Source organism: Prionailurus viverrinus, chromosome D1, assembly GCF_022837055.1.
Source record: "Prionailurus viverrinus isolate Anna chromosome D1, UM_Priviv_1.0, whole genome shotgun sequence".
Taxonomy (NCBI): domain Eukaryota; kingdom Metazoa; phylum Chordata; class Mammalia; order Carnivora; family Felidae; genus Prionailurus; species Prionailurus viverrinus.
This window is the reverse complement of record NC_062570.1, coordinates 108806303-108816762: the sequence shown is the minus strand read 5'-3', so window position 1 is coordinate 108816762 and position 10460 is coordinate 108806303. Positions and strand designations below refer to the sequence as shown.

General features: G+C 62.0%; 2 protein-coding genes across 6 annotated transcripts; one reads left to right on the top strand and one right to left on the bottom strand.

Annotated features, from left to right (window-relative positions):
* Window positions 1-2778, top strand: FKBP2 (FKBP prolyl isomerase 2). Of its 5 annotated transcripts, none has more exons than XM_047823526.1 (6): window positions 1-146; window positions 1394-1562; window positions 1892-2004; window positions 2126-2172; window positions 2526-2561; window positions 2651-2778. In XM_047823526.1, the coding sequence occupies exons 1-6, from the start codon at window positions 85-87 to the stop codon at window positions 2710-2712; spliced, it is 489 nt and encodes a 162-aa protein (XP_047679482.1). In that variant the 5' UTR covers window positions 1-84; the 3' UTR covers window positions 2713-2778. The 5 variants fall into 5 exon arrangements, with proteins under 5 accessions (XP_047679482.1, XP_047679485.1, XP_047679483.1 ...); XM_047823529.1 differs by lacking the exon at window positions 1-146 and adding an exon at window positions 425-549; XM_047823527.1 differs by lacking the exon at window positions 1-146 and adding an exon at window positions 554-676.
* Window positions 2779-3204: 426 nt separating this feature from the next.
* PPP1R14B (protein phosphatase 1 regulatory inhibitor subunit 14B) lies at window positions 3205-5616 on the bottom strand. The gene is given in 6 exon segments (XM_047823533.1): window positions 3205-3540; window positions 3636-3668; window positions 3987-4070; window positions 5176-5457; window positions 5459-5562; window positions 5565-5616. Coding segments are annotated over 6 exon segments (609 nt in total). The 5' UTR covers window positions 5602-5616; the 3' UTR covers window positions 3205-3471.
* Window positions 5617-10460: the final 4844 nt, after the last annotated feature.

Genomic DNA, 10460 nt, shown 5'->3' with positions numbered 1-10460 from the left:
GAAAGGCCGCTCCGCCCGGCGTGCGGCAGCGGGCTTCGCACAGTCCAATGAGGGCGGGCGGCGTGGCCCGGCCTGGTGGCGACGATGACGCGCCTGCGCACAGGCGGCAGCACGACTGGGGTTGACTCCGGGGGCGCGGCGAGGAGGTGAGCGGGGGCCACAGCCCGGGCTGGGGGGAGCCGGGGTGCACGGGGGCAGGCTGGATCAGGCCGGGCAGGAGCGGGCCGGGGCTGCGAGTGTCAACGAGGGATAGGTCAGGGGGAAATTGGGGGGTGGGGTCGGAGCTGTCTGGGGATGCCGCAGGGGGAGGGTTTTCACGCCGCACGGGGCGGAGCCCCGGGAGTCGGGGCGGGACGTGGGACGGAGACGGGTGGAACCTCTGAGCTGGTGCCAGTAGAAGGCAGAGCTCCGGGACTGGGGACGGAGCTAGGACAGGTGGGGGGCGGAGCCTGGTCCCTGGAGGAGGAGCTGGAACAGGCGGAAGGCGGAGCCTCGGGTTTGGAGACCGAAGGGGACGGAGCCCAGGCACTGGGGGCGGGCCTTCAGTCGGTGAGTGGCGTGGCTACAGTTCAGGAAAGAGGGTCTAGTTCTATCGAGGGCGGGGCTCCAGGGCAAGGGGCGGAACTACGTCCGCTAAAGGGTGGGGTCAAGGAGCAAAGCGAAGGCGTAGGCCCAGGTAATGGCCCGGGGCGTCCACGCGGGGGCGGTCTCCGCGGGGGCCGGGCCTGGGGACGCGGTAGGCCGAGAACTCCCCCGGGAGAGGTGGTGTGGGTGGAGCGGGCTCGGCGGCCACCAGACACGGGGCCGGTCTGGGTACCCCGCAGGCCCCCGAGGGCTCAGAGCTGGGGCGGCGCCCCGGGCGGAGGCACAGGCCCGGCCTGGGGGGTGCCTCCGGAGGATCGGGGCTCCCCGGAGCCACCCAGCGGCGATGTGTGGGTGCCTCGGGGCAGGCCCCCTGCAGCGACCTCAGAGGTGTGGGTGTGCTGGGCGGGGGGCAACTGGGTGTGGCGTGAATGGGATCGCTCCGTCGAGGCAACTGCTGGGCAGCCAGATAAGGTCTGGACTTTGCGTAAAGGGACGGGCGGGAATTGAAGAGTGGAGCTGGGGACCGGGAGGGAAGGAAGGGCTGGGGGTGAGCAAAGGGGCGGGGCCCTGGCTGCTGTGGCCTCCCCTGACCCCCTCCCCCCGCTGCTGGGGTCCTCGGGCAAGCCCCCTTCTCACTGGACTGGTAAGTGTGGCTGCGGAGCCCGGGGGAGGGGGTGGTGACCCGGGACAAGGGGATCCCCGTGGGCAGGCAAAGTACGGTGGGGGTGGAATCCTCCTGGTACCTGCCCATATTCCATGCCCTCCCTGCCCTCCCCCCCGGTCGGTTGGTCGGGGTCTGTCCCCGCAGAGACATGAGGCTGAGCTGGGTCCTGACAGTATTGTCCATCTGCCTGAGTGCCCTGGCCACTGCTGCGGGGGCCGAGGGCAAACGGAAGCTGCAGATCGGGGTCAAGAAGCGGGTAGACCACTGTCCCATCAAGTCGCGCAAGGGGGACGTCCTGCACATGCACTACACGGTGGGTGAGGGAGTGGAACATTGGGGTGGGTGGGGCTTCTGGGGACCTGAAAGGACTTGGAAGCCAGATTGCTCAGCCAAGGAGGCGGGTGACCGTGGGCAAGTCCTGTCTCCCTTTTACACTAGTTTCTATAGCTCTTCCCTGCTGTTGACTGTCTGATCCCCAGCTTGGCACCAGCAAGCAGTGACGAGGTACTGCGAGCTGCCCAAGGTTCTGTCCCCTCCTAGGATTATGGCTGCCAATGGGGAGCCAGCTTGGGGATAGCTGCTGGGTGGGGAGGTGTGTCAGAGTGGAGCCTCCTCTTCACTGGCCTTCCCATGGTCCCGCAGGGGAAGCTGGAAGATGGGACGGAATTTGACAGCAGCCTGCCCCAGAACCAGCCCTTTGTCTTCTCCCTGGGCACAGGCCAGGTCATCAAGGGCTGGGACCAGGGGCTGCTGGGGTGAGTCAGGGGGCCATGGCTGTGGTTGAGGAGGTTGATTGTGGGAGGCAAGCCCCAGGGATGGGGTGGGGGGCAGGGGGCCTGGGTGCTTGCCATGCGCTGAACAGGTGTTGTCCTGCAGGATGTGTGAGGGAGAAAAACGGAAGCTGGTGATCCCATCAGAGTTGGGTAAGAGGCCTTTCCTGAGCCTGGATAGGGGAGTTGGGGGGGGGGGCGGTGTCTGGGGAAGGGTGGAGACTGGTTTGCCGCTGCATTGGTCTCTGTCCCATCCGTTCATTATGTGTCTTCCAAGTCTAGCTGTATCCAGTAGTGAGAACAGGGCAAGACCCTTAGGGCACTTGGTTCTGGCGCCCACCCTCTGCCCTCTACTGGGCCTTTTGTAGCCCCTTGCTGTCTCCATTTCTGGCTTTCTTGTTGCGATGGGCAGAGGCCTGGCTTCAGCCCGAATGTCTGCAGAACACCTCTCTCTCTCTCTCTCTCTACCCGGTCACAGCTCACTTTTTCTTTCGCATCTTTGACAGGGTATGGAGAGCGGGGAGCTCCCCCAAAGATTCCAGGTAAGATGCCTTCCTGCCCCCATCTCCTGCCCACCATCTCTTCTTCCTGTGGCCCCGGTTCTCACTCTGTCCTCATTTCTCCCCTGCAGGTGGTGCAACCCTCGTGTTTGAGGTGGAGCTGCTCAAAATCGAGCGACGTTCAGAACTGTAGCCAAACTGGGGAGGGGCAGTGGAGAGGCCCCCATCAGGGACCAGACTGTTTAAAGAAAGAAAGAAAGAAAAAAAAAATCCCTTAAAGCCCACGAAGTGAGCCTGTGTTTGTTTGTGGGCCCTGAGAGGCTTAGAAGCCACATCTTCAACTTCAGCTTACCCTCTCCCTTGGTACCCCCCACGCCTCTTCTTTATTGGCTGCAGGACCTGGGTGTAGACTCAGTGGCAGGGGGATCGTGAGGGCCAGGCCCTAGGTGGGACGGTGGTCCTTGCCCAGAGGGAAAAGGAGTGTTCCTAACAGCCAACAGCGACACCGCTCCCCCCACTCCAGCTCCCCAGCCACTTGGAGCTCATGGTGTGGGAGCCGGCACTGGGCTATCGTCATGGCTACGTGGCCCTCAGGAAGGCCTGCAGCCACCTGGGGAGAAGCTGCACCGACAGCAGTTGTAGAGGAGTGTGTCCCCCCTAAAAGAGACCAGCTGAGCCCGTTAGCTGCACCAAAGGCATATCCTAGCTTTATTAAAGGGCCGCGCCGCAGAATCAATATAAAAACACAAAAAGTCCCATCAGTTTAATAACAATAAAAAACCCCAAAATGGAAAACTGAGGGGGCAGGGAAGAGGCCCCTGGGCCAGGGGCACGGGGAGCCCTGCTCATGGCGCCAGGCCTGGCCGCAGGGCCCCCCGGTATTGCTGTTGCTACGAGGTCAGGGGGCAGCGATTGTCCTGTGGGAGCCACCATTCATGTGGGTCGAGGACCCTTACTTCTTCTGGGGTGTGCTCAGCTTCTGCATGCCCCGGATCTTGTCCAGCAGGCCAGAGATGAAGGCCTGGACAGGAGGGAAGACATCAGGGAGGCCAGACCCCAAGATGACAGAAGCCCAGGCTCCTCTCACCCCAGCCTCTGGGACAGCCACATACTTACCTCAGTGGGTTTGTAACAGTCAACCAGCAGCTCCTGGGAGGGCATGGGGGGACAAGTATAGCTGTGAGTTCTAAGGAACAGGGGCCTAGAGCTCACCTGTACCTATTTCCAAGGGACTGGGGCCACCCCCGAGGCACAGGCGATACCACAGCTACTCAACAGCTAGACAGGCACCATTAGCCCCATTTGACGGAAGCAGAAGCTGAGGCCCAACATCCCAAGGGCTGGCTGACTAAAACCAAAGAAGGCCTAAATTTAGAGCCTCGCTTACCCAAGGGGCCACGCGTCCAGGCAGCTCTCTACTCCCTGATCTCCCTACCTGGCCCTGATGCCTCCCGGCCCTTCTCTCACCTTGACCCTGGCAGCCCGGGTATCATCACTTTCCATGTCCAGGAGTTCATCCACATCAATCTCCAACTCTGGTATTTCCTCTTCCTGGGGTGGGGGTGGGGGAGGAGGGAGAGACAAGGGCCTGAGTTGGGAGAGAGGGTGTGAGAGGGGCTCCGGCTGAGGCCCCTGCCTTACCGCAGAATGAGCCAGGCTTCTTTGCCCAGCAGACAGCAGCAGCTGTCTGAGGAAGAAAACAGATCAGGCCTGTGCCAAGGCAAAATGCCCGATGGCGGGGGGGAGCTTCCTGTCCCTGCCAGTTGGGCACCCTGGGTGCCAAACAGGGCCAGACAGCAAAGGCTTGGGGACCCTGGGCTGAGAACCCTGCAGATGTGTTGTCCCAACTTCCGGGCTCCATCTCAATCAGTGCACAGGTGGGGCCATCTGTCCCAACTCATCACAGCCCCTTCCCCTCCCCCAAACACCTGTCACAGCTTCCCAGGAGTGGGGAGGAAGTAAAGGGTGAGGGGTCACGGGGAAGGACCCAGGGCTGGTAATGGGGAAACAAAGAGCCCATACTTTGCTGAGGGAGGGGGTGCCTGCCACCCCTCCCCCCACCCAGGAAGCGTCTATCCAGTCTGGAGCCAGCTGCATTCCAGGGCTGGTCTAGGGTAGGCAGCACAGGGCAAGCCCACTCCTCCACCCTGCCCCCCAGGGGCCTGAGTCACCATTTGAGCAAGGAAGGAGTCATGGGGTGGAGAACCAAAACCCAGAGGACAGGCTAGCCTGCCCCTACACCAAAATGGAGCTGCAGGCTAGCCCAGTAGAACAGCCCAGACCCTTTACAACCCCACCAGGCTTGCGCCTTTTAACCAGTTTAGGCTACGAAGCACTAGGTAGATCACCTTACCACCGCCAGCCCAGACTAGCCTCTTGCCTCCTGCCCATGGCCCAGGCTATCCCTTGAGGCTTCTTGAGGACCCCAAGCTTGACCAGAGTAGTGACATGAGGGAGTCATGAGGGAAAAGATAGGAGTGACCTAAGGTCAGACAAGAAAGAGCATACACTGGGGGCGGGGAGTACAGAAAGGGAGGGGAGCGCGCGGAAGCGGAGCGCCCATTGACTCCGGGTGACAGGCAGGCGCAAGGCGGGGTTCCCAAGCAGTCCGACTAGGGAACGATTTTAGGGTGTCGGCGCAGAGTAAGGGACACACCTGGCAGTCGTAGAGGCGAGTGAGCTGCTCCAAGATCCACTCCTCCAGGTTGAGGCGCTTCCGTAGCTCCTTGCGGTCGTACTTGACCGTGACCTTCCCTTGGCGCCTCACTGGGCCCTCGTCGTCCGCGCCGCCTGGGCCCTCGCCTGCAGCCCCAGGGGGGCTCTGAAAGTAGACGCGGGGCCCTGGGCCACCACTGCCCGGCCCAGGGGCCGGGGCTGCCAACGCCGCGCCCCCCGCGGGGCCGCTGTCCGCCATGGCGGCCGCCGGGGCCACGTGCGCGCGTCGGGCCCCTCCCTGCGCCGCCGCCTCCGGGACGCCCGCCGGCTGGCTCCGGGCCGCTGGCTCGGGTTAACTCGCGGGCTGGGCTCCGCGCTGCTCCGCGGCTAGGGCGGCGGCGGGGGCGCCCGGGGGCAGCTGCAGCATGCGGAGCCCCCGGGCCTGGCCTGGCCGCGCCCCGCCCCCTCCCCGCCGATCCGCCCGCCCTTTGTCCCCCGCGGCCGCCGCCCGAGCCGCCGCCGCCGCCGCAGCCGCCGCCGCCGCCGAAGCCGCTTTCTCTGTCTCACTCGCTTCCCCGCCCCCCGACCACACCCCCTTAAAGGGCCAGTCCCGCTGCAGGCCCCTCACTCCCACCCCGCCCCCGGGCAGGGGCTAGGGGAGGGTCTAGTCGTCAGGGGTTTGGGCCTGGCTGTCCGCTATCCCTTCTAACCTTTCTGCCTCAAACCCTGGCGTTCTAAGTGCCCGGTACCAGGATTTGCGCTCCCGCCGGGACCCTAGTGTTCTGTCCTCACTGACGCAAAAACAGGGGCCATCTGGGAATGGAGGGGAGTGGGCACAATGCGCAGGGCGGGGGTCTGGAGAGGAGACGTGGGAGCCCCCGACGTCTAGGTCCTCAGGTCCTTGGCCAGCGGAAGGCAAGCAACCTTCTCCGCGTAGACCGACACGTGGCCCAGGCTCGCAGGAGTGGAGGGGTGGAGAAGGCGGCCAGGAGCTGCCCAGGTCCCCGGACACCCTCCTCGGCGAGGTCCCGCACCACCCATGGTGGAGGCCCAGGTTAGGGGTGAACAGAGCCGGCTCAACTGCCTGAAGGGCTAGACCCTAGGCTGCCACCGCCCACCGTCCAAGATGGCGATGGGGAACGGGATTATGGGAAATGTAGTTCTCAGGGCCTGGCCGTGCCTGACCGCCCCTCCCCCTCAGCGGAGCCAGGGAGGGGAAGCGCAGAACTTGTTTGGGGCGCCCTCGTTCGGCGGCTCCGACAGGGCGCGGCCCTTCGCACCCCCGCAACCTCCATGAGTACAAAGAGGAAACGCAGGAGTAAAGGGCTGGGAAATAGGGGAGCCGGCACTCCCGATAATAAAGCTAAGAATGACGACCCGTAAAAAGCGTTCCTCACAGTCGGTTCCACACAGTCGGTTCCAGCCAGAGTCGGTTCCGCCTCATTCTCCCTCCCACAGATCCTCCGCCCTGCCGCTCTTCTGTCCTTCAGATCTCACAGGCGCCTTAGCTGGCCCACCTCTCTCAAACAGATGGTGTATCTCATGCCGGCACCCTTTGAGTTCTGGATCTTTCAATAGTCTTTCTCTTATGTGATCACTGTCTCCCACTTCTAGGCTGTGTGCTCCATGGGGCCAAGATCGGTGTGGCCCTTGTTTACTGTTGATGCCCAAAGCACAGGGACCGGCTGGGCTTCAGAATCACGCAGATGGGGCAAATGCCCCGATTCTTGCTGAGCTCCCGGTAACAGAGCCAGACTTGTAACTATTGGCTGAATAAATGACCGAGTGAAAGAATGAATGCCTTCCTCTGTATCTAGCATTTCCTCAGAAGGTTAAGCTTATTTATTTTGAGAGAGAGCGCGTGAGCAGGGGAGGGGCAGAGAGAGAGAGAGAGAGAGAGAGAGAGAGAGAGAGAATCTCAAGCAGGCTCCATGTCGTTAGTGTGATCTAACCCTAAGGTTAGGATCAAACCCTAAGACTGTGAGATCACCACCTGAGCCGATATCAAGATGCTTAACTGACTGAGCCACCCAGGTGCTCCGTCGGAAGGTTAACTAAGAAAATATGTGGAAGTTTCAATGACTGTATCACAGAGGTTGACCAACACAGCTAGAGAGGGAGCTCAGGCCCCCTGTCACAAGGTCTCTACTTATCCCCCTACCCCCAGATACCACTCAACAAGGTTGTATAGCTCCTCCGAGATGCTTCCACTGATAGCAGGCTCGCCCTTCGCAGTCCCAGACTGAGTCTCAGGATCTGAGGGGCAGTCAGTGTTTCTGTCCCAGCCTCTCACAGACACTTTCTGTCTGGGTGCCACAGAAGCCCTCTGTAGCAGGCAGGGTTCAGAGAGGCTGAGAGTGGCCCCGGGGTCACACAGCCGGTGCTGCAGCCAAACTCAAATCCAGAACGTTGTTAGGCTTACCGTGTCGTTGAGAAAAAGAGACAATGAACCCAGAGGCTGGGGATGGTGTGTGTGTGTGTGTGTGTGTGTGTGTGTGTGTGCTGGGGGGAATAGCAAGGTGGGCTTCTCCTTGAGGGCCCTGGGTTTGAGGGCAGGCTCACAGGGCTCATTCCAGGGCAGGTAGAATGGGCTCACCTCCCTCCCCAGCCCTTGTCCTGGCCTCATCCTCCCTTCATCCAGCCTGGAGAGCTGGTGGAGGGCTAATCCTTACCCTTGCAGAGTAGGCAGGACCCAGCCTTTCCACCAGGAGCCCCATCCCTGGCCCAACCTCTGGCTCTGAGCCAATTTACCCAAGTCCAAGTTCCCCACCACACCCCACCTCACCCTACCAGGGCAGGTTGGCTCTTTCTGAACTAGAGCATTGATTCAGGCCTTAGGGGTGCTCAGAGTTACGAGTGGGGATATGCGTACCATAACTTGCTGTGGCAGTGGAGCCTACAGTCCATAAAGATCTGGGTACCAGCCCCAGCTCTGCCTCCTAGAGGCTGTGACCCTGAGTGATGACTCTCCTATCCCTCCTCCCCTGAGGGAGGCCTCCTGTCATGTCCAAATTTCACGGTACCCCTGGGGGTTCTCTGGGCAGGGTGGGGAGGAGCTGACGATGCTCTTCCCAACTCTCCCCCTCTCTACTTTCCATGACATCTCCACCATGTTCAGTCCTTCCCCATGGCCACCTATCCTGAGAACGGTCAGTGCAGAGGTGGAAGCTGGGCTGCCCTGCACAGAACCTGGGGCTGGAAGAAGCGGGTTCAAATCCGAGCTCTGCCCAGCACGCTGAGAGGCCGCGGGCAAGTCACTTACCGGCTCTGAGCCTCTTCAAGGGGGCTGATTCTACCAACCTCCGGTGGTTGGGGGCTGAGAGCTCAGCGCTGAAGGCCCACATCTCAGCCCTTGCTCTCCTGCCTGAATCCTCCCGGGACTGGAGTATGCTGCTCCTCCTTATCCTGCCAGCCTCAGACTGTGGCCTCCCCAGCCCCACCCCACCTGGGGTTCCAGCCCCCCCCCCCCCCCCACCGGCCACCAGAGTGCAGCTAAGGCTCCTTTCAGTGCCTCCTTGGACCAGAAGCCCTGGAGAGGGACCCGTGGGCCACAACCGCTCCCTTAATCGAGGGTAGAGGCGGAAAGACTGCCTTCCTTCCGCCATTACTGCTTGCCGAGAAACCCTATTACCATCACCAGGACTGGAAGAAAGTGTCCAGGAGGAAGAAGTCCTTTAATGGGGCTGCCCTAGCCTCGGGAGACGTGACGGTGGTGGGGGGAGAGAGGAGAGGCTCAGGCTTGGGAAACAGGCTCCCATCCTGTTTTCCAAGGAGCCGCTGCCCAGCATTTCTACGAAGTATCCCTGCCCAAGGCCTAGGACCCATAGCTCAGGCCCCTACGCTCAGGGCCTGCCTCTAGGCCCTGCTAGCCCTGCCATTGGCCGGCAGGCCCCCTGCCCCAGGGCGGATCTGTGCCCTCTCCTCTTCCTCCCTGATGCCCCCATGGTCTGCTAGCCACTCCTCAGATGTCCAGTGGCCTGTGGCTCGGGGTCATTTTGTACCCATTTGCTTATTCATCCTCTGACAACCTCCAGCTTCTGGGCAAGGTGACCGAGGCACAGAAGGACTGAGTTTTGTTGGTAGACTTGAACCTAAGCCTGTGGGAGCAAAGGCCACTCCCCACCCTGCAGGGCTCTGCCCAATGAGAGCCAGTGGTCTCCGGATCTCTGAAGGGTGTGACCCTGCTGCTCTTGTGAGAGAGGACAAGAGGATCACAAGTCCTGTCCTCCTTTCTTGGTCTCCTGAAGGGCAAGGAGTGGAAGCAGGATGAGCCAGCCTTCAAGTCAGAGGGCTCAAATCCTCCCACAAAGCTGTGTGACCTTGGGCAAGTCTCTTCCCCTCTCTGGGCCTCAAATGGAGATAATAATCACACCCCACAGGGCCTCTACCAAAGGCAGGGAGATTCGTTAGGTTAGAGTTGGTGTCCAACAAGGTGGGGATTTGGGGAATGGCCAGTGCCAGGCAGGGCTCCCCTTGGAGGCCTGAGAGCCTGGGGCGAAGGGGCCTGCAGGGCCCGCTCCTCCTTGACTGCCCCCTCCTCCCCTAGAACCAGCTCCAGTCTCTTTCTGGGTTTCTAGGTGACTTGGCTGGCCCCTCTGGATGAGTTCTACTTTAAACCTACTGCTGCTACTGCCTCTGTATTGGGGGGGCTCCCACAGGGGCCCCCAGGCAGGAGCCCCCCCAGCCAAGCCCTGCGGGAGGGGCTGCAGCCCCCACCTATCCTGGTGCCCATGCGCCTTCCCCCCTCCCATCTCTGGAGCGCAGATTTCAGGGCACCTGCTGTAGGCCAGGCACTGCGGAGCCCCTCCTCAACCCCCCTTGTTCGTGGACACCCACGAGACTTCTGAACCCTTTGGGCAAGCGACCAGTTGTCTCCTTCACAGTGTTCCGTAGGAAGCCCAACGGGCTCCAGGTTCCGTCATGGGGGTCTGCAGACCGAGGGGGCTATTCTAGGGCTCACTCTGGAAGGCCGGGATGCTTAGGTCCTTAAAGGAGGCGGCAGGCGCCCGGCCTCTCCGGGCTAGGGACGGGGGAGGGGCGCCAGCCGGCAGGAGGCCCATTAGCTGGCTAAGTGCTCCCAGGGAGGGGGAGACCGAGCTGCAGCAGGGGTGGGGAGGGGGGGGTGAGGCGAAGTGAGGGCAGAGGGGGTGGGGTGGGAGTGGCTTTTCCTGCATTCAGCTAAGTGCTGCTGGAGTGTGGTGGGGGCAAGGCGCCCCAGGCCCCTGTCTGGCCCTCCAGTAGTACCCTCGTCCCCGCCCCTCCGAAACCTTAGCGGGCTGAACCCTC

Bases quoted from the DNA above. Each gene is read 5' to 3' on its own strand.
- FKBP2 (XM_047823525.1), top strand. From the start codon at position 680: ATGGCCCGGGGCGTCCACGCGGGGGCGGTCTCCGCGGGGGCCGGGCCT. The intron at 1,057-1,393 runs GTCTGGACTTTG...CTGTCCCCGCAG, and splicing joins CTGCTGGGCAGCCAGATAAG to AGACATGAGGCTGAGCTGGG. The intron at 2,173-2,525 runs GTAAGAGGCCTT...CATCTTTGACAG, and splicing joins GGTGATCCCATCAGAGTTGG to GGTATGGAGAGCGGGGAGCT.